Source organism: Manis javanica, chromosome 10, assembly GCF_040802235.1.
Source record: "Manis javanica isolate MJ-LG chromosome 10, MJ_LKY, whole genome shotgun sequence".
NCBI classification, from domain to species: domain Eukaryota; kingdom Metazoa; phylum Chordata; class Mammalia; order Pholidota; family Manidae; genus Manis; species Manis javanica.
The window spans coordinates 11706103-11730828 of record NC_133165.1 but is presented as its reverse complement, the minus strand read 5'-3'; the positions used below and the strand labels follow the sequence as shown (position 1 = coordinate 11730828).

Genomic DNA, 24726 nt, shown 5'->3' with positions numbered 1-24726 from the left:
TGCTTTTGTATTAATAATGGTTGTAATGAGAAGGTAAAGATATTTTGTGACTATGTAGTATGCAGATATGGGATAAAGGTCATTTCAGGGAATTTTCTTGAGAAGACTAATACTTATATCTGGTAAAATATAAATATTGCAAAAAATAACCCCATATGACATTTCTAAGATTCAATTAAGAATCAAATAATATACTTGGTAAATAAGTAATATTAAGCTGTTTAAAGTTTCATCAGTTGCCTTTAAGATTGATTTTCATCAAATTTACTGTACTAAAATGTTTTCTTTGTTGTACAGAGTCAAATAGCAAACCTCAATTTTAAAATCGGCTCTTATTTGCAAAAAAATGCTTTGACATAGTACATTTGTTCTGCCTGGGCAGCAATAAAGGATTGTGGTATCATTTTGAGGAAGGTTGTTTGACAGAGCCTGTTTGTTTATTTGGGGTAATGTGAGCTGCATTCAGAAAATGCCATATTTTGTTTCATGATTGTATACATTCTCTCCCATTGCTCCAAGGCAAGACTTGTAAGCAGAGAAGACACGGATTTAGACCTTTTTTCCATGACTAGTGGAAGTGCTTTGTCTGTGAAGAGAGAAAAAAAAAATCAGGCCCACAGACACTCAATGGGATCTTCAAGTAAGTTGTGGTTTCCTTCAGAATTAATTTAGAAATCACAAGTGAATTGATGGAACCTAATGCCAACAAGCATTCTTTCACAGATAAGGGTGGAATGCCAGCAACCAGAACTACTCAAAAATACGTATTTGAATTTTTCTTTCTTTAAATGTCTTCTTTTGATAGAAGCAAAATTAAATTTTTCTAAAATTCACAGCATCAGCTTTTATTTTCATTGTATTCTGTGACTTGAATAGTCACCTCCTCCCTATCCCCTCCCCCACGTCCACCAAGGATCATACTGAATTCTTTGATCATTTAGTTCTAAAAGAACTTTTTAGGCTAATTGTAAAAAGTTGGATTTATATATCAAAGTAGTGTATTTTAGCCTATTGTCATTGATTTAATAGACTTTGTAGGTGAAGTTAGTTTTTAAGGGAAACTTTAAAAATAGTAGATTTTAGATAATATTATCCTGCCAAAACCATGCTTTAAAAATTTTTTCCCATTGAATAGTTGACGGTTTATATTAATGTTGACTTTTTACATTTGTTAACCTGTCATACATATCTACACTCTTTAATACATATCATGGTTTCAACAAGAGTTGCATTGCGGTTACTAACTCTGGAAAAAAATGTAAACATTAAAAGAAATCTCTAGCTTATGGTATATGGGGTGATAGAGCCTAAGTTTTTCAAACTCTTCATTTAATTACACCCTAGAGATTTTGAAATATCTTCTAAAATATTATGGTACCTTTTTTTAGGATAAAAGATGTTTTATTTTATATCATATTTTATTAATTTCCCCAAAATAAAGTGACTTTAAAAGTCCACATTATTAACTTACACTTCATCACAATTATTAAGGTTTTTTTGAAAAGGTTTTATACACATTGATATTATAGTTATATACATGCAAAGTCAACATATGATTGAATGTGAAAATGTGTTCTACAGATAAATGAAAACTTCAGAATGATTCTCTGACTTTTCATGTTTCATCCAGGTACTTGGCATTATTAGATTCCAGTCACTTAGATCCATTAACACATGCAAGTTCATCATGATACATTTTAATTTTGTTTTGAAATAACAACTTTAATATGTCTAATTTAAAAATATATTTGCCAGGCATCAAAGTTCTTGGAGTGCTTGAATTTTCTTTATTGAATTAAAGACTCTAGTCACAAAAGGTTGCTCTAGTCAATATGGTTAAGAAAGAAATATTTTCATCTAAGTAAAATTATTCATCTAATATAGATTAGATTATTAGTATAATGTGTGAACTAGATCAATTTTCAAAATATATATTACATTGCAGAAGGAATCAACCTATTCCACACATAACAATGAATAGTATTATATCCATTTTAAACATTGTGTATTACAATCTCTTAATATATCCTTTTGGATCAGTTTAAGTAAAAAAAAAAAAAAAAAAAAAAACAGAAGCAGAAAAATTGCCTTGTCACTTTCCAAAACATGAAAGCTTCTGTTATCATAATGTGTCACCTGACTTCACACATAAATACCTCAGTAAACCAGCAACTATCCTAAAATGCAAGAGCTTCATCTTTCACTTATATGGTATTGAATCATATAGAGCATACAAGATCATTATATAGTTTATTTCTTAAAACATTCTCTAAGGAACTGTCAGAAGGCTGTTCTCGCTGTAGTCCCAATTAGTTGTCAGTAAGTGTCTTTATTGCAAACAATGCTAATCACTAAATCTGTTCACTAAGTGACAATTTAAGATTAGCTACTTTAGAAAAATAGTTTTTATTAAATAACAGAATGATTATGAATAAAATACTACTTACCTAATTATTGTAGTGACTAGTTTACTGTAACATTCGTATAATATAATGGTAAAGATTGTGGGCTCTGACATAAGTTTGCTTGGATTAGTATCATGGCTTAAGTTCCTCATCATCAAAATGGGAATGATAATAGAAGAACACACCTTGCAGAGTTGTTGTTAGGATCAAATGTAGAACGTTTAGAACAATATCTAGCACAGAATAAGTACTTAATACATGTTCTTTATACTTGTTACCTACACATAGCTATAACAGAAGAATCAATTGAGGTAGGGTATTGAAGTCTTTATTATCTAGACACATAGGCTAAATGGCTCAACTTGTAAGAAACCTACTATTAATAGTTACTTAACTAAAAAACTTGGCATTGCCTATTACCCATAGAAATCTTTTGTCAAAGCCCTTGGGTCCTAGGCCTCCATGGCCCTGGGCCTGCCGCTCACAGCTTTGGTAGTTTGAAAGCTCTTTTTCCTCCAGCTTTCTCTCTCTCGTTCTTTCTCTCTTTCCCAAAAACTTGTCACCTGATTAAAGCTAAAGTCCTTCTTTCAGCTTTGCAAGCCAAACCTAGAGAGTAGTTTATAGGCTACAGATATAAAAATCGGCCTTTGAACTTTCCTAGATATTTCTCTTTCAATGTTGTTACAATAGTAGTAATATGTATTTTTTAGCATCAGACAGCCTCAGGTTTAAAAGCCCAGTTTTACCATCATATATAAGTTGTGTGACCTTGATAAATTATTAAACCTCTAAGAATGAATTTACTTTTGTAAGATGGGAATAATAATGTCTATTTCATCGAGTTTTAGTTAGGAAGAAATGAGTAAAAATATATGTTAAGCATGTGATACATTGCCTAGCATATAGTGAGGGCTTAAAGAATAGTACTTGTTTATATTTATTATTGTTGTAGTTTGTTAGTGTTGCCTAATTTTTAAACAACTTCAGGGTACAATTGTCTCTCTTTTCTGTGTGTCAGATAATACCAGAGCCAGCATACTTCCAGCATGCCAGCCATCTCAAGCAATATTGTCTTTTCTTAGAGAGTTTCTTGTTTTCTGTCTGTTTCCTTTTAGGGCTTACTACTCTGTCATAAGAGCCCAAGGAAGTCTTCTGCTACCTAGAGTTCTAACCTATCTTATGGCTTCAAAAAGATGAACAAGGTCACATTCTTATTAAAATATTACCATTTATAAAATTAATATGCCAAAAATATTCCTCATTTAGACAATATTTAGACAAAATATTTGATTTCCTTAAATGGTTTTGGTTTCCTCAATTTCCCACTTAACACTTAAAATAAAGGATGCATTACAATAATAATAATGTTATTGCTATAGCAATTTATAGCTGTACAAATTTCTTTTAGTTATCTTTTCCTATTTATAATGATTATTTTTCTTTGACAGCCAATATAAATGAGACTCAGAAAGTTTATTTAATTTGCCTTTGGCACAAAAATCTTAGCAAGACGAAACAGCCACTTGAACCCAGTGTTTTTTATTCCAAACTGAGTGCTATATTTTCTTTTATTCTTCCATGAGCTAAAATTTATAGTTTAGTTGTAGAAGTAGAATATAATTAATGTAGCTCATATCATTCCTTCATTCAAGAGCCATTTATCGAATGGTCACTACTCAGGATATACTGAGTTAAAGTTTCCAGTTGTCTCCTTCTAGTCATCTCTGCACTTCCTAGGACTTACTGCATTTACAAAGTTAGCCAGGGATTGAGAACCCACAGTACCTCTGTGATAGTGCATAATTGACCTGCAGCAAACTTCTTCTTTGAGCATGTCAAAATGCTCATGAAACATAAGCCCTTTTGATATGGTACAGAATTTTCTGAATATGGCAAACAATATATGTTTTTCAGAAGTGAAGCAGCTAAGGCAGTTGAAGTGAGTGACTTCTTGGAGGTAACATAGTTGATTTGTACTAGGATGACATTTGGGATTCAAGGAAAGTAATAGAAAAAAGTCATCTAAACAAAGGTAAAGGATACAAATATGTATTTGTGGAACATTGAGAAGTCTGTCTGGACCAGAGGTCACATATGCTGGAGTAATATAAAATAAGATTGGATCAAAAATGAAACACAATTTCAGGTGAGTTTGCAAGTAACATGGAAGAATTGGACTTTCCTACTGATAATGAGTAACTAACAAAGATCCCTGAAAATACAAGCATAAAGTCAGTTGAAGAAAGGTATTCTGAAAAATTTTACACAGATGTGCCCAGCAGCTCCGTTCACAACAGCCGTGAGGTGGAAAAACTCCAATGTCCATCATATCATGTATGATGTGGTTTATCCGTACAGTGGAATATTGTCCAGCCATAACAAGGAATGAAAGTCTGCTACATACTATACAGTATGAATGAAACTTGAAAATATTGTGCTGGGTGAAAGAAGCCAGGCACAAGGGACTACATACTGTACAATTCTACTTATACAAAAAGTCCAGAATAGGTGGGTCCATGGAGACAGGGGGAGGATTGGTGGTTGTCAGGAGGTGGGGGAGGGGATAGTAAGAAGTGACTGTTTAATGGGTTACTGTTTGCCATGATAAAAAAGTACTGAGACTAGGAAATGGTCATGGTTGCACAACAATGTGAATCTACTTAATGTCACTGAATTGTATACTTAAAAGTGGTTAAAATGGAAAGTCTTATGTTATATGTCTTTTACCACAATAAAAAAAAATTATGTGCCCTTTGACCAGTACCCCCTCCTTTCCTCCTTCCACCCTTTACCCCCACTCCTGGCAGCCACCACTCTGCTTTCTGCTTCAATGAGTTTCATTATTTCAAATTCAACATTTAAGTAAGAAAACATTCAGTATGTGTCTTTCTGTCTCTGGCTGATTTCACTTAGCACAGTATTGTCCAGTTTCACCCATATTGTTATAAAGGGCAAGATTTCCTTCCTTTTTAGTGCTGAATAATAATCCATTCTAAAAATATACACCTTTTTACCAAATGGCATAAAGTTTCTGTTATGCAAGATGAATGAGTCTGGGGATCTGATGACCAACCTGGTTAACAATAATGTATTGTACACTTGAAATTTGCTGAGAGGATAGAACTTAATTTAAATCTTCTCAACATATGCACACACACAAATTGTAACTATATAGAGGCAATATAGTATTTAGCTTGATTGTGGTGATCTTTTCAGAATGTCAACATCAAAATGTCAAGTTGTGTACCTTAAATATATACATTTTAGATATCAAGGATATCTGAATAAAGTGGTTTAAAATAAAAATATTCTGAGGCAGTTCTAACGTTATACAGTGCCTCCACATATTGACAAAGTAATTTTATAGCTCTTATCAAAAAAGTTAATTTGTAATCAAAAGTACAAAATGAAATAATTTTCTTGATATCAATACCCAATAATATGCAGCTTGAGAGACTAAAGATGGTAGCTGAAGCAAAAGTAGATTCCAAAGGCGACCATTAAAGTTTACTCCAAATTTACTAAACATATTCATTTACATAATTTTAAATTCTTGATTTTCAAAATCAAGAATTATTAACATGTTGTATATGCATGTATTCATTTTCACAATTGAGAAAAGTTGAGGGAAAGCATAAGAAGACCTCAGATGAAGAAAATGCTCAATCATTCCTTTCATGTATATTAGCATGGTGTATATGCATGTTATATATTCACATACACATATTTGTGCTGTATATACATTCATATGTACATATTCACATAATATGGATATCTAATTTTATGTAGCTGCTGTATATATATATATATATACACACACACACACACACACACACATGATATGCATTTATAACCCCTCACTGGGTAAATTTAACACTTAAATATTATTGCATATATCTGTGGGTCATTGTATAAACCATGCATCATGATAACAAGCAATTATATGCCTATGATATGCTAGGCACTACAGGCCATTAAGAAAGTACAAAAGTGGAGAGGCACAAGATCGAGCATAACTAACATAATATTGAATGAAAAGAACAAAGTCAGAGGACCAACACCCCCAACTTCAATACTTCTATGAAGGGAAATGCAAATTAAAACCATGAACAATGAGATACCTCTACATACTTATTACAATGGCCAAAATCAAGAACACTGACAATACCAAATGTTGACAAGTGTATGAAGCAACAGGAACTCTCTTGGAGGAGAGTTTGGCAGTTTCTCACAAAACTAAACATACGCTTACCCTATGATACAGTAATTGTTCTTCTTGGTATTCACACAAAGGAGTTGAAACTTATGTCCATACAAAAACCTGGACACAGATGTTTAAAACAGCTTTATTCATGATTGCCAAAGTTTGGTAGCAGCCAAGATGTCCTTTAGTAGCTGAATGGCTAAATGATCTTTGGTAATCCAGATGATGGAATATTATTCACTGCTAAAAAGAAATGAGCTACCAAGCCATGAAAAGAAATGAGGAAACTTACATGCATATTACTAAGTGAAAAAAGCCAGCTAACTATTGTACGATTCCAACTATGTGATATGCCTGAAAAGGCAAAACTATGGAAACAGTTGCCAGGGGGTGGTGAGAAAGGGAGTGAATAGGTACAGCACGGCGGATTTTGGGGCAGTGAAAATACTCTGTATAATACCCTTATAATGATGGATACATGTCATTCATTATGCATTTTTCCAAATCCATAAAATGTATAAAGCCAAAAGTAAACTGCAATGTAAACTATGGATTTGGGGTGATTATGTTTTATCAGTTTAGGTTTATCAGTTGTAACAAAGGTACCTCTCTGGTGGGAGATGTTAATGATAATGAGGGAGGCTTTGCATATGTGGAGGTAGTGGGTATGTAGGAAATCTCTGTACCTCCTTCTCAATTTTGCTGTGAACCTGAAACTGTTCTAAAAAAACAGTGAAGTCCTAATGAAAGTTGGGGCAAGGTGGGAGAGAGCTCAGAAGGGTGTTCCTTGCCAACTATTGCCTGAGATTTACTTTTGAATTTGTGGGATTTAGATTTTAATTTTATAAATGTAAATTACCCAGAGTTAAGGAGGCAGAAAGTTCTAGAACTAAGGCTCAAATATGGGTCTTTTGATATTAGTTCCTTCCCATGCAGCTTTTCTGCACCATAAATGTTTTATTTCTATCTCAACATAAAGATCAAACAACAAAAAACACTATTACAAATTATGATCTATTTAAAATAAAAAGAAAGTACAAAAGTAAATTGTCTGTGCTCAGCACAGAGGCATTTACAATGAGAGAACAAATGAATATATTTATGTCACCTTAATTTTCAATGGATGGTGTCTTCTCCAGACCAAAGCCTTCTCTTCAACTGTGTTTATGAAATTTAGATTAATAAATGGTTAAAGGTATTAAAGAAAGTTTGTAATATGGACAGCACTTTCATGGAACTGAGACAACATAAAGATGGAATCTTGAAGGGCTTGTCCTCTATCAGGGAGGAAAATCTGTCAGGAGGTGCTGAACAAACAGACTTCCTTTCAGATTCTGTCGGCCACAACAGCATCTTACTAACTTTTTATGTCTATTGCTTATTCTTCTTCTCACTTGCTAGCACATATGTTCCAGGAAGACAGAGAATTTAATACAATGTCCTAGATACCTAGAACTCCCTGGAATATGATAGGCCCATTTACATATACTTGATGAATAAATTAATGAATGAATGATTAAGTAAATGAGTGAATGAGTAAATGAATGAATGACTATGGCCATCCTTTAATGGATTTTAATTAAGCTCTTCTCTTAAGAGCTAGAAAAGAGAGTATCTGACATTATCATGCTCCGTAGTGGGAGGTGGGCTGTACTGACAAATAGAATAGAATATTGACTGTTTCATAGACATTTAATAGCATCTGCCAGAGTTTCTAAGAGCACCTTACCCTTCCAAAACTGATACTTTTATCATTAAAGAGTACAATCCATTGAAATGGTAGGAGTTTTTTCCCAGGTGACTCAAGCAATCCAATTGCTTGAGATGCAGGTTCCCTTGATCAGCCTGTATGAAACCAATCCTGTCATTTGTTCATTCAAAAATATGTAAGGAATGCTCCTTAAAAGCTCCGTGCATTACACAGGGGGGAGAATACTAGCGAACACCAGCATATTTTTCACCTTCATGAAGTTTATAATCTATATAAATATATGCTGTGACAGTCTGGGTCTGGTCAGGAGACAGCTATCATACAGTTAAGTTAAACAGGGAAAGTGGGAAGGCATTATCACTACACTAAGGGAGCCAGCTACAAAATATAAGGAAATGATACGGTTCTCTAGGTCTGGGGCAGGGGGAAACCAAGGAGGAACAAGCTTGGAAGGGTTAGAACTAGTTGGAGAAATTGTAGTTCAGCCATCAGATAGCAGATAAATTCCCTGATTTGGCCAGACCAGAGCTGGTCTGGAGTTACTAGGGAAACAATAGGCAACTCTCTGGAGTGTAGGAAGGGGAGCAGGTGATGCGCAATCGGTGGCCTAGGCATGCAGTGCGAGGGGGCCCTGATACGGGCAGTGGAGGCAGCAGGCTTTGGTTTCCCTGTGGAGACAAAAGCACAGGCTGTTTTGGTAGGTCACAGCGCTGCAAAGGAATAGTGTTCTGGGTCTGTGGCTCAGGCAGGCTGCCTCAGACGTCCTCAAACCCACAAGGCCAATTCTACCCCCACCTATGCCAGGAATTGCAAAACCTCTCCTCCAGCAGGGTCCCTTCAGCACCTCTACTGAGAAAGCTAAACATTTTTCTCACTTGAAAGGGAAAATACTTAAACGAACCTTATCACAAAACATGTCCTGAAGGGTGTATACATTTTGAAGAGGTAATTAATTGATAACTGACATATATGCATGCACTAAATTACTACTCTCTAAATATAATAGTTTATATGAATTTTAGATATGTGTGAAAAACATCTTTATAAAAGTAAATTGGGCTCACCATTCTCTTTAGAAGAGATTCACAGCTTGGAACAAAGTGAAGTCTAGTATTATTTTTCACTCATGGCATCTTAGGCTAGGAAATAATTTTGACTGAGAAAAATTGCAAAAAAAAATTTTCATAGTTGAGGAAAATTGAAGAAAAGCACACGAAGACATCAAATTGTTAAGAAAATACTCAATCATTCCTTTTTCTCTTTCTTACACATTTTATGTGCTATTTCCAGCCTATAAAACCACGTCACTAACTAGGGAAAACAATTAACTAGGATGACTTGAATATAATATAGCCCTCACTAAAGTGGAATTATGAAATAGAGGTAAGAGATGATTAATATGCCAATTGCCTTTTTAAACATGGTGGGAAACATTGGGGTGTTAATAAGAGTTCCTGTTGAAAGATCAGGAAATCAATTTCTGGGCCTTGCTGTGTCCTCACCAGCTTGCTTGTGACCTTGGCTAATTTTAACTCCTTTGTAATTCAGCAGGTAAAAAGCTGCTGGAAAAGTAGAAAGAAATTTGGAGTAGCCCGGAGTTCAATTTGAATCCCATATCTCACATGTTTTTTTTGGGAGCTTGAATGAGATGTTTCAGGTTTGGTTTGTCCATTTAGAAAAAAATCATGGTGAAAATCAGATGAATATATAAATATATATTTTACACTCATGAGAAAAAGGAAAACATAAAGGGGACCCAACTAGAACAATAAAACTTTGTATATGACAGTTTCCCATTTAAAAAGCAACAGAAACTATTATTTCTGATGTTTTATGGTGTGAATATCGTGTTTGTCACTGCAAGTGTTCTCTGTGCCAGGAAATGACTCTGATTTCAAATGTTGTTTAAATTGTCTGTGATTACTTTAGCTAAGCACAGTCAACTGAGATGGGAAAAAAATAAATCCTCTAAAAGTTTTTCAAATTAAGATCAGAAAATTCCATAATCCATGAAAAATGACAGCTCTTTATATGAAATCAAGTTGAATTCTTTAAAAATCTAGAAAAGATTCTGAAACCCATCATGCCTACTGAAATAATTTGGCTTCAGAATATTCAACTGTAAATACTTAGCAGTTAATATGTTAACACCCTAATACATTTTTTTTAAAAAGAGGAAAAAAAAACTATTTCCTATTGAGAACACAGTTGACATTTCTTAGGGTGGTATTTGGAAATGATCTTTAATCTTTAGCTAGAACTTTACTGTCTAGAAAAATGTTATATACAAATTTAAAATGAAGAGATTAAAGAAGGAACTGGGTATAGACCTACAGGTATAGGCTAATTTAATGAATAGGTTATCCTCATGGAAGAAAATAATTAGTAAAGTCTTTGAAGTGTTGTACAAATGTAAAATGTTGTAATGGGGAGAACAAAGGAATAACATGTTAGCTGTCCTGTTTAAGAGAGATTTGTTTATCAGCTGATAGAACTGTGCGAAAGGTGGTCTTGGTTTTAAATGGGATTATTCTTATGCAGAATATTAATTAGAGAACAGCCTGCAGTCTCTCTCAAACAAACGATGTACGTTCTCAAGAGAATCTCAGTATATTTAGGCCAAAGCTAGAAGAAAAGAAGAGTTTTCTCTCTCTCACTCTTTTTTAGGGGTTCTTTTTATGAAGATAAAGTTAATATTAGTAATTCTTTAAATTTACCCTGAATGAATTGCACCTTTGAAGTTATTTGTGGCTCTTTTATTCAATGAACATTTATTGAGCAATGAATATGTTAGGTATGATTCTGTGTTATAGAAATAATTTCAAATTCAACTGAACATCAAAATTCTAAACTTATAAAAATACAAGTCAGCCTCTGTACCTTATAACTACATTGAATATAGCAAATGTTGCAAGTTTTTTTAAAAAGCGGAACTTCAATTTATTTTCAAACATTAAAAATTTCATTATTTTGGTCTTTCAAAAATATAAGCCATAGCTCTTATGTGAAATAGCTTTGACTTTTCCCTGAAAGTATTAACAGACTCTATCCAAAGCAAAGATGTGTTCATGAACTGGCATGTTCACTTTTAAGGTGAGAGGACCCACCTCTGTGGTCACCAGCTGGCGGTCTCCACTCACACGGTCAGGCAACTTGATTGGGTGAGAAAGACATTACATCCTGCAAAGCAACCCGTCTCAATTTAGCACATGGCTCACTCTGGACCATCCTCCTTAGGAACTTACCTTTAGTAATCAGGGTCTGAATAACTACAGTTATTTCTAAGAATTTTCTGAAATAGACTACACACATGGAGGCCATACAGTACTCTCAAAAACAGAGGCCCCTGGTATATTTTAGGGCATTATAGCTCTGGTAATGGCGAGCTCCTGTTGTTAAAAACCATCTAGGGATCCTCTTCCAACAAAAAGAAAGGGGAGATATTAATATTTTATTGTACCCTGCCAACCAGAATAATATTACCAACATAGTGTATCTTATTTTAAAGGGAGAGAAAAAATCATAATTATGTGGCATTTTCATATTACCAGATTTCTTACTTGCATCATAAATTTACAACTTTACGTAAACTACCAGGCAAAAAATATATAGATTGGTAGACAGATACACACACACACACACACACACAAGCACACACGCAGAACTTTACCTCCTAATTCATGCCACATTAAAATTTCCACTCAGTTACAAGCATGACTGTCAAGCTGTAAACATCCGGAAGACTAGCTGTAAATATATTTATAAATGATTTATCTTAATTTAAAAGCATTACCCATCACTTTTGCCTCATTGGTGGATTGACCTCGCCATTTTTCCATCTTGCTGCTTTCCAAGCCTTCGACCCCTCCATTCCGAACATGCATCTCCTTTGAAATTTCCTTTTCTCAAGGCTCCAAGATCTCCAACTAGGATTTTGACCATTTTAAGCAGCTCGGCTACTTCATACTGATCTCTTACATTCTCTAAGTTAAATTCAGAAATCATGATCTTATTGGATGTCTACAAACGTTTTACATTCAAACTTAACTTTCTGTCACTTGAAGTGACAGAAGTTATGTCTCAACATGTCCCTAATTATATATAGTTTCAGTATAAACTGAAACTATATATAAAAATAATAAACTGAGTTTTGTTTCAATTGTCCACTCATTAATTGGCATATTTAGAAAATTTAGATAGTTACATATTCTGATCTATTTTCTTCATGTGCTCTCTCAAAGAAAAGACATAGTCTCTGGTATTCCATATCAATTTTACAAAGTTCAAAGTAATCACTACTCATTAATATTATTTTATTAAAGTGTGTCTTGATGTAATACAAACAAAATCACTCAATATGGGAGTATTCTTTGAACAACACAAAAACTGGTAACACTTAGTTTACAAAGATCTTAGGTAAACAGAAATATCTGACATAATAAAGTATAAGAAAGTCTGAGGAAAAATTTCAATGAAATCTTAAATTTAATGGTTTATGAGGTCATATGTAGATATAGATGTGGATATAGATACAGAAATATCTTTCTCTTGGGTTTCCTCACTTACAGAAATTGAGGATAGGACATGGTTTTTCGCTGATACATTTTTATCCCTTTTTAATTCCATTGGCCTTATTTCTAGGTAATGAACAGTTCTTTTCATTCCAAAGCATGCGAAAACAGATATGCATCTTGTATTTGCTACTTGGCGATTTTCTTTATGGTACTATTATATTAGAGGTATACCTTACTTCTGAATATTAAACAAGACATTGTCTTCTTTACAATAAATGTTATCGTGCAAAGTCAACTGTGTTACTGTTACCTTTGGGCAAATAATTTAACTGCATTGCCTCAGTTTCCCCATTTTAAAATGAGGGTTTCGTGCACTTACACAGTTGTAATAACCATTGAAACAGACAGTAATTATAAAGTGTTGAGTGGACATAGTGGACTCTTAAATCCTGCTACTGTCTCCATGTGACATTTTCAGGAAAGTCATGAGTGAATTGACATTGGCAAAGAGTTGAAGAGCAAATAGATGATGAAAAAATTTGGCAAATAGCACATAATACTCTTTTCATAGGTTAGATAGTAAAAAGTAATGCAATTGTGTTCAAGTAAAACTTTTGTTGATGCACAATAAAGAGATTATTAAATATGTGCACTCTAGTAATACTTTTCATTAACTGGTTTTCTTGTAACTGAGGTATTCTACCTACAAATTCTTCTTATAAAATAAATCTGTGATACCACTTTTATGCCAATTGATGCAAAGTTTCACTATAGAAGTAAAAATTGACTATCAGATTTCCCATTTAAAAGATTCAAACTTCCACCTAGTTAGACATTATCATTTTCCCTAGATAAAAATAAGGTTTTATAAACAATTTTGACCAAGTTAAACATTTTTGTTCTATATATAATGAAATCTGGCTTTGTTTATCCTCTTTTGTTTTTTTATCCAAAGTTCAACTTAAAGTAACATGCCAACAGAGAGGCAGAGTTATATCTCAGAGAATTACTATTTTAAAAGAATTTTAGTTCAGGAAAAATTGGTCTCTAACAGTTTAAAAATTTTAAATTTTTAAGACTCTTTATTTTTGTTAATTAACTCTGATTCTTCTTGGTCTCAATTTTTTTGGCAAGAGCTTTAATAATACAAATACTAGGTCTTGATATTTTTTCCTGAACTTTGACAATTAATTAAACAAACAAATGAACACTTTAAACCTTAAAATATTCCCATAACAAGAACTGGACAGTCAGAATTAGTTACTGGTGTACCAGGATCATGTTTACATGGTTGGGGAATCATCTAATAGACATTTATATAAAGTCTAGTACAGAGTAGGCACGTGATAAGTAGCTGTTGATTTAATGTTCTTTAATAGCCTGATATTGACTGTTTCCAAGATCTGAGACTGTTTAATGAAACAGTCAAAAATTATTCCAAATACAGTTAAATATATAGGTATTACCAACTATAGAAAAATGTTTACAGATCTAAAACAGTAGTTAGTTTCACCATCAGTGGACATTATCCAGAGAAAGACAAATTTCAACTGTACTTGTGTGAGAGAGCTAGTTGTACATAGGTCAATTACATTTATTCTTTGTATAAAAAAAAAACAGAAAAACTTACACACATTTTAACATTTTGAGGACAGGATCCATATGTGCTGTATTGATAATAGATTAAAACATGGTGTTTCTAGCAGTAGTAATTTAGTTCTTACCCTTCATGATCATTTTCTTAGAAAAACTGTTTTACTCTTTTTTTTCTGGTTATTATTGTTGCTTTCAAACCAATTTCTTACACTAGTTAATGTGGTGCCTAAATAAATGGGTATGGTCAAATGTGAAATGCATTTGTCAAGTGAATGAAACTGAAGTGCAATAATATAATAAATCCTCAGGCCAGTCATGTTTATTGTTGCCAAATGTTTCCCTGCTAAGAACTAACGAGCATAAAAGGGATAATGAAAGTTTCCATGAAAAGTTTTTGGGAAACCTATCCACCAGTTTTCACTATCTGAGAATGTGGAAATAAGTATTTGTTTTATACAAGTTCCATATGAGGACTGTAAAGATGGAATTATGAGAATAGAGTCAAATGGAAAGCAACTTCAGTACTGTAGTGGCTAATATTACTTGGCTTATAGAAGAAAATTGACAGGGAAGCTCCACTGAAAGGCAGAATAGAATAATGCCTTCTACATAATAGGCACTAAATAAATATATGTGTAATGAATGTGTAAATAAATGGAAGATTTTAAATCAAAGCTTTCAAATTCGTAAGAATAAGTACTCAGTGATAAATATTTTTGGAATTTAGTTAAAATGCCTATTTTTGCTAAAAGTTCAGTTTGGCAAAATTAATTAACCTGGGAAAATGAGGGATAACACAAGATTATTAGAAATTAAAATAAAATGTTATATAAGAACTGGGTTCTTTCAAAGGAATATGCATATGAATTAAGGGAAAAAATACTCTCAAATATTAGCATCGTTTATCCCATTATTAATTAATTATAATATTTATGGACACTTAGTTGTAAATATAATGAAAACTAACTGGAGTCCTGAAGAGAACCTTTTTAAAAAGTGATTGAAGAAGTTGGAAACAGACGTTCCCTGAACTGACAAGAGTAACAGTATTTTAGAACCAACTATGTGCTGTGGAAGATGGATGCCTAGATAGCTTATAGATTTTTAAATTTTACCCTTAACTCCTTCTTGAGTTGTGCTCTTTATTACCTAGTCAATTTAGATGTTTAAATACTAAGTATCTACTACTTGGGTAGGAAGCCAGGAAACTTCAAATCCAGAGTTACATAGAATAGCTATGTATGGAAAGAAAAGTTTCAGTTAATTTTAAGGGCCACATAACAGAAGACAAATTTAGTTTCAAAAAAAAAAATTACAAAACCTACTTAGATTTTACAACTCAAAAGACAGTTCTTCTGGATAAAAAAATGAAAATAATGTTGAATATTAGTATGAGCCACAGAATTTATAGAAACAAGACAATATTTTTAACACGTTCTAGCAATCCTTGTATATGCAGACCTAGCCACAAGGTAGCTTTAAGAAGAAATCAACAGAGTAATGTGCTAAAAATAATAAAACCTGGGAAAACAGTGCACATTATAGGGAGGCTTGAAAGATTTGAGATCAATTATGAATGGTAACTTTCATAGGAGATCAAGAAATAGGCAAAATACAAAAGTACAAATCTTTAACAATATTTATTAAAATAAGACTTTTCACCCTATATGCTATGTATTAGCTGTTATGCTAATTGGTTTTTTATTTTTTTCAAAATAAATGTACATAAAACAATTATGTGTGTCACACATGTAAATTTTAAAAGAAATAATGGGGTTCATGACTTTTAGCAACAATAATAAATACTAGGGATATTTCTGTGACTATCAAAAGTACCAAACCTGTTTGCTTTTTTTCTTATGTCTCAAATATTGGGTAGGAAGAATAACTAAATGTCATTATCCTGTTGGGATTCCAGGAAACAGAAATTTTATTCATATTTTTATAGTTAGAAAAGCTTTTATTCACTGAAAAAGTTTGAAAACAATTTTGAAAACAAGCAAAATCACCACATTACATTCAGTAAGTCCAAATATGATATAAAGAACCTGTTTGTTATTTGTTTTATTCTCAGTCTCAGTGTTAGACTTCAAACTGTCTACCTGAAGTTCACTGCAAATGATCATTACAATTCAAGGTTCGGCATGGCAGTGGCCTTATAAAGCAAATGTTATTTGAGCACTGTGATATCTACCTCAACCTCAAACTTACCCAGTGTAACTCATTCACAACACTTAAATTGATGTAAACGCTTTGCTGCTAAAAATTTGTTCTGGTCAGTTTCATTAAAATGTTGAATTTTTTTTGTTCCATGCTGCTCTTATGCTGTATCTGCTGTTAAGCAATACAATATGGGAAGGACTTTGAAATGATTTCTCTCTCCAGACACATAGTGTTGAGTGTATCAATGAAAATCCAATGACGTATTCCTATACATCATGAAATTTCTATTTTGACCTGTTCAACAAAGTTTTTTTTTATACATACCAGGAGAGTCATTCAAAGCATTTTACATATTGAATTACTTATCAAAACACAGCATATATAGACCTTGACATTTGTTAAAGAACCAAGGATTTAAACAAAAAAAAAAATTAAGGACCAGAACAAATCTTTAGCAGAACACAGATTATATGGCAAAAAGTGACTGATTGGAAGATAGAGCATATTTATCAAGACATACTTTCAGTATATATGTAAGAGACTGATAGGTCGATTTGTATGATCACCTGCAAATATACAACAGACTGTTATTTAAAAAGTATAAAATCTATAACAATAATGTTGCAGGAAAGAGAAAAAAACTATCAGGGGACCTTTAGTCATAATTTTTTATTCCAGGAACCCATCAGTAGGTCTAACTCTAATATCAATTTTTTGAGGCAAGATTCTGTCATTATTGTATTTTCATGTGGGTAAGTAATTTTAGAATAATTATACATTGACTATTAAATTGCTTCATTATTTTTTTTCATTTCTAGATAAATTATAGGACAAAATAATAGTTTTGCAATGAATGCCAGTATGTGGCTCCTTCATAGATGTGTTGTTTCAGTCTTCAATTTGTTTTCTATATAGTTGATTGTTCAAGAATTTATGTGATAACAAAAACACTCTCACTAAATGCAATGAGAGAATAAGCTGTATTGATTACTTTTTCAATTGTTTACTTACACATAGCAAAACAAAATGCAAGCTTTTAAACACATCCAAACTATTGTTTTAAAAAATATATGTTCACATAAGTATTCATGTAATTTTAAAGACAATTTCCTATAGCATTTTCATTCCACCAAAAATATGCTTCAGAATTGCATACAGCTATCTTATAATACCACACAATACATTTTTTAATTATAATAGTTGCTGAAGGAATTACAGTAAACAATGAGAAGTACATAAATTGCCTTTTAAATATAGGGTTATACTGTGGATAAGTACAAAAAGACTTGAAGATTCATCAGCAGCTTCAAAATAAAGACAACAGAACAATTTTAGGAAAGAGAATTCTACCATACGGTAAATTTATGATCAATAGAAAAATCTTTTCAAGTGCAGAAACATTAAGAAGGAGAATTTGGTCTAACAATAAGCTATGTTTTAATGCAATTCATTTCATTTTGAAGTCATTATTTTAGGCGTATGTGAAATTATCTATAAATATTCCAAGGCTTTGTACAGAAAGGGCTACCCTTCTTACATATTATTTGCCATCTTTGATAAAAAGCTTATATTAAGAACAAGTGCATTGAACAATGCATCTTTATACCTTTAAGATAGCATCACCAAAAATATTAACCAATAATGAACTATGTTGTTGAATTATATTTTTAAATACACATTATCTCTACTTCTTATATTGAATAATGTTTACAAGGAACTTGATTTAGAGCTCTCCATTGGAACAGAACATGTGTGCTAGTCGTTTGAGGAAATCCACTTACTCTTTTTATTATCTCTTATTTTAAAAAGTTGTTTTTATTTTAATTAAATATACCTGACGTGTAAGTGTGCCCCAGTAGCTCTCCAGTTCTCACACCTCCCTGATGCCTCACCCGTCCCACCCCAGCATTCTTCCTGAATAACATGTTCTCATAAACATGTATTTGCTATCCAGGAAATGTTTATCAGAGTTTCTATCGCTGGGGAAAGGCGAAAGTTTGTAGTTACTATCAATGTATTTTTTTTCAAAATGTAACTGGTAAATAGAGGGTAAGTCTTTAGGATGCGTCCTTGCATTTGTTAGGCCACTGTTTTATCACGAGGAAATTCCTGCTTTTATGCCCCAGTGCATTCCTGTTGCTTGGAAGAGTTCTTGCAGTTTCGCAAAGGTTACCGACTGCCTGACAGGGAGTCGCTTAATGCAGCAGAATCTGACCGGCACGTGGAAGCCAAGTGCATTTGGCATCTCTTAGGTGTTTGTCCGTCTGCCGAGATGGACACTAGTGCCAGCCGTGAAGGTGCCCAAACCCCGGAGCTCTGTTCTGCCTCTGACTCCATCACAGACTTGTGACTACAGCCACTGGCGTTAACCTCTCTGTGCTTAGCATACCCTTTCCTAAAATCATAGCATTTTTTCCCTGCCTTTTAGTAGGAAATGTTCTCTTTGTAGTCTGAAAGTAAAATATGTTCCCTTTATAGAATTCATTAACTCCTTTGGATTTTTTTTCTAAATCCCAGTTTTAAGGTTAAAAGCCAAAAGGCAATACTATTTTAAAAGAGCTTTTGAATATAAAGTGGGCTTTTGTAATCAATATTCACCATCATGTTTCACCAAATTTGAAATTATAGACCAATTTCCACAAATGGTCTAATGTTTCCTAACCTTTCCATTTGGACATATATTTTTTTAAATACTTTAAATTTTAGCTGAAAAGGTATTAATTTCAAAATAAAGAGGTATTTTCCCAAAAAACGTACTTAAAGCACAAAACTCTCACAATGAAAAGTCCCCTGCGTGAGCCTCTGCCTCAAGCCAGTCCTGAGGCAGCTCTTTAGGGCCTCGATGCGTTGTTTTTCAAACCTTTGCCCACAGGTACGGGCCAGTGCGCCTGCTTAACCTCAGGAGACTTGAAGCAGATGATCGTGATTCTTTCATAGTATTTTTGATATGGCATCTTGGGGTCTTGCTGAGTAAAATATTGCTAATCCATGATCCTATTCTTACAACTGCTATTTGTTTCCAACCTCTTAATTTTTGTTACTCTTCTCTGGATAAGTTCTAAGTCATTGACTGTAAGTAATAATTTCTTCCATTTTATAGCACCTGTTTACAAAGCACTTTAAAAGACTTTACCACCATTACAGTGTAATTAGAAAGGCAATCTTCACAACAACCCTGCGATACACAGATTATTTCCCTCGTTTATGAAGCTGAGAACACTCAGAAAGACTGTGACCTGTCCAGTCGCAAAGCCCTGTTTTGTGCAACCAAACTGGAATCCATGAATATCTTCAGATTCTGTATCTACTGTGCTTTCTGTTTTACCAAGAATTCTTTTTTTTAAAGAAATCTTTAATTCAATTGCACTGTTTCCAAAATTAATTTTAACCTATTTCTTATTTGTGAAAATATTAAAAATTATAAAAATTTAAAGTATGAAAATATTAACAGATTTTCATTTTTAAAAGACCAAGAAGATATATCATGAAAAACCAGGGACATTTATATTACAGAAAGAAGGAAAGTGTCATATCTATTGAATATTTTTAGTCAATTCCTTTTATTTAACCTAATTATAATTTACATCAGACTTTGATTTTATTATTTGGCAAACAGAAATGAAACTCAATATGATTTTTTTTAAGCTCAAAGATCATATACCTCTAAAATGCATGTTTTTGACAAGCATATTTCTTACTTTATAACTTTATTTGGACCCAGTTAAGTGAAAGTGTACATTTAATTTCACTGTCTAGGTTATTCAATTAAGGGAATACTTGCACCAACGGTAACAGATACAAGACCTTCTAAGAAAGAACGTATATCATTCCGTGACAATCCTGTGCAACTTAGTGGTGGATGGGGAAGTGGAAAAAGGAAGGCAAAACCTTCAAACTAATCCTTCAAGCTTCAGCATTCAAAACATATGGCCCAGTTTCTTCTCAAGAGATCTACGGCTATCTGGTCATGTTACCAATTGGATACAAGGTTTTAGAGTACTGTATTTAATTTGTATTATTATATGTATTTCACAATTTTGTTTTCTGTTAGAATGATTTCCCATCTGTAAAGCAGTTTTGCTGTCTTTCCTGTGTTTGTGTGGAATGGCCTCCAGAAATCCTTGAAATATTGTAGTAGAATTTGCATATCCAATTTCTTTTTCACTTAAAATTTTATGACACATATTAAAGATAGTTTCTGTTATCAATAATCACTTGTAATCTATACACACAAGAAAAAAATAACTTTTATTGATATTGTTTATAGTATTAAGGAATACTTATAAATTTTATGTGACCAGATTGTTCTCATTGGATATTTCAAAGGTAAATTGATACATGAAGCAATTCAGGATAGACAACAAAAATGGACTTTTTTTTTTACTTTATCATCTTAAATAGATTAGTTATGTTAAGAAAATATACATTCTATTTAAATTAGAATGAAATATAAATTTCAATATCAATTAAATCAAGTGGATATTTGTTCCACTGAGATACACAGTACTCATACTGTCAAAGGTAGATGCTTATTTTGGTTCATTACCATTATTCTGGTGACTCAAAAATACTCATTTTAATTTTTGTTGAGGTGCCTAAAATTTCTTATTTAAAAATATTTTCAAAGCTCAACTTCGTATTTTGTGCTAGTAATATATTTTCTAAAAGTGAAAGACTGGTTTTATTAAACTTAATATTGTGTGGTTAATATTCTGTGATATCTTAGTAACTTCAATGTGCAAAACGCTGTATTTGCCTTCAGGGTTCCTCAGGGTCTTTTCCTCACAAAGCCAAGTTCTCCAGTGACGCCCAGTGTGTGGCTGTGTAACAGTATCCAGTGAACTTCAGTTTTTTGTATGTTTTTCCTACTCCTTGTTGAACACTTTCATCTAAAAATGACTAAGCAGATTTAGAGATGCATTTATTTAGTTTATGCTCCCCATCTACTTTTCGAGCTCTATTGCATTTCAGACTATAAATCTCTTATAATTTGATTGAGATAGAAATGTTAATGAGCCTTGAGCTGTCTATCAATAAAAAAAACATAGATTCATATGTTGTGGCCTAGAAATAGAGCTTTGGAATGTAAGCTCCATGTGTAGTTGCTTTATGAACATGCTGTTATGTCATCCTTTTACTAACAGCATCCACAAACCAACATAATGTAATGATAGAAAATATTTTATCTCAGCTTTGTGAACCCTGCAGGAGAAAACCACACTAAGGCTGATATTGATGGGGTTTCATGGTTCGTGTGCTCAAATCAATACAATGAAAAGGCTAGTATGAGAAGTGAGATGCGTACGATTAAACTGTTTTAGTACTTAAAAATGATTTTATAGTTCCTTATCCTATGATCTGTGTAGTGGTTTCATAATACTAATTTTGGGAAAGATAATGGTTGCAGGTGCTCCTTAAATTTGTAGGTGATGATGGATACATATGTCAATAAAACAGTTTCCTAATATGATTAAACTGGAAGCTCTTTGTGTTGTTGTTTATTGTATCCACTCTTAACATAATCATTTAAAAATACTTCTCAAAGTTCAAACTCATCATTTTTAACATTATTTGTGTCTATGAAAATAGAAAAGATGAATTTAAAAATTAAATACATTTTAAATTTTAGTGTAAGAAGTTTTAAATTTTAAATATTTAAAAAAATATGAAAGAAACCAAACCAAGATATATTATTTTTCCTCTTTCCTTGGGGAGACATTAAGGCAATATTTGTCTTTATGATTTGGGAAGGTAAAAATATGAGCCTATATTGTCACTTAGTTGACTTAATTTTGGATTGTCAGCGATGGATCTAAGCAATGCTACTATTCAAATGCACATCCCCAAAATGACATTTTGTCCTTTCCTGCACCCTATGTCCTATCCCACCCCCCTTCCCAACTCAATTCTCACCTTCCCACCTGTGCCCCTCCCCTACTGCTATGCCAGTCAATCACCATCAGTCACTTCTGATGAAAATGGCAAAGTGAACCAGTGATCACAAAAAGGCTGCTGGAAATGTTAGGTAGGGTGTTTGGAGATTCCAGAATGTTTTGATATGCAAATTAATTGTATTGGTTTATGGAGATATCACCTTTCAAGTTTCAGTGCCAATAACATTGTGCATATAGTGCCTTATAAGAGATCTTATTAGCTGGTGTGGGAAGTATTCCAAATCCTAACTTCTTACTGTGCTCGTGAAGTAGAGGTAGAACTCACAGTGAAGGTTTAAAGAGGTTTAACTCACATTTTAAAAAAAAGCAGAAATAATATAACAAAAACCAAAGCACTGTGATGGGCATTGCTCGGCCTGGAAGCAGAAGGGAGAATACACCGGGATTTTGGGAAATCAGTTTTGAGTTTTTCTGTTTTGGTGAAAACAAGGGAAAATGCATTTTAACTAGACATAGGAAGGCACAGACAGGGATTAAAAGGTTTTTGAAATTACGATAGAAAAAAGTAATAGCAGTGTTGGAAGAGATCTTTGTCTAAAATTCTCACATAATCACATCATCAGCATAATATGCTTTGGTTCTTTTCTTTCCCGATTATGCTGTTTAGTTATTGAATTGGTCACTGCCATGGTTTTCTGTTAGTTGCTTGTAATTTAGTCACATTTTCTCTCAATTTTCTCAAAATATGGGTTGCATTGACCTCAAAAAAAGTTCAGACTAATAACATTAGACAGGTAGGATATACTTTGGTGATATTTTATGAGTAGTGTGCTATTATCAAAGTAACTATAAAAACCATTTAGAAATGAGAAAGTTTGCTTATTCATTTGAAAAGAAAAACTCATTTGTTGTTCACTTAATAGAGATTAAATAAGTGGAAAAGGTCTCCTTTCATTATTTTAATTGCTTTATGATCATATTTCCTACCAAAGGCAATTTCTATCATCTTTAAAAGCCAGAAAATTATTCACCATCTGAATTTATGGTTTTCATGACTGTGCTGGGGGAAAATGAGTTACATAGTGAATATACTTTAAATTAGGGGAAGAAGACCCCTAAGCATTCTGTAGAACAATGGTTTTCAAGGCTAATTCCTAATTAATCACTAGTCTTAAGAATGTTATTCTACTATTTCAGCATAGAATTAAATTCATTATCTACCATAATATTTTTGCTCACCTAGATAGAGCTATTTTTGTTACTGATAGTGAGATTCAGAGAAAGTCTCATTCCAGCAGATAAGCAATTGTAACCCACATCTGTGCTGTCTAAAACATTAGCCACTAGCCACATGTAGCTTTTACTTTTAACATGGTTAGTTTGAACTGAGATATGATGTAAGTGTAAAATATACAGTGTATTTCAACCATTTAGTATGAATAAAGAATGGAAAATTGTCCAATAATTTTATACTGATATTGTTAAAGCAATAGTATTTTGACCTAAGCAAAGTATATTATCCAAATAATTTCATGTTTCTTTTGTATATTTTTAAATGTGACCACCAGAGAATTTTAAATTATTTATATTAACACTGTATTTCTGTTGAATAGCACTGATCTGGAAGGTGTTGAGATAACTTAGGTAGGATGTACTGCTGCAGAAAATTGGTAAGATAACAGATAAAAGCACAGAAAACATGGCACAAAAATACTAGGTTCTACAAAAAGGGAACATTGATTCTATTAATAAACATAGTAAACATCATGCAACAAAAAAGGAAACATAACCCGCTGTGATTCTACTTGAGATGGCATCATTAATTATGAACGGGTTTTAATAAGAGACCATCTTATTGAATCAGGTTGAAAATCTTTTATGTTACTGGTGTTAAGAAATAGAATTAGCACCTTTTAGTCTCTGCTATATCAGGTTTTACACATGTATAGCTGTTAATTTTTCAAATGGCAGAATTTGAACTGTGACATACATGCAGTCTTTTAATAGGAACCATATTATATTTGGCACCCTATTGTATTATAAATACAGTTGTAATCTAAGACATAAACCTAAAGGCCAATAAAAGTTGCATAAACGAGTGGGATACATTTGAAAATAGCAATGTAGTGTGTTTATATCTTCTGAAAAGCATATAATCAGCAAGTTCTTTACGCACTACTGTGTAACCACGATTTTTCCTTCCCCTCCAAATATCATGCAGTTCATCGAATGTCCCTAA

At 32.8% G+C, this 24726-nt stretch overlaps 1 protein-coding gene across 4 annotated transcripts in view; it reads left to right on the top strand.

Annotated features, from left to right (window-relative positions):
• LRRIQ1 (leucine rich repeats and IQ motif containing 1) overlaps positions 1-22051 on the top strand; it is a 200612-nt gene extending 178561 nt beyond the window's left edge. For all 4 annotated transcript variants that reach the window (XM_073214774.1, XM_017680333.3, XM_017680334.3 and 1 more), the window contains 2 exons: positions 520-640; positions 20350-22051. In XM_073214774.1, the coding sequence (XP_073070875.1) occupies positions 520-640; positions 20350-20492 (264 nt within the window). In that variant the 3' untranslated portion in view covers positions 20493-22051. The remainder of the gene's footprint in view (positions 1-519; positions 641-20349) is intronic.
• The last annotated feature ends 2675 nt before the right edge of the window (positions 22052-24726 follow it).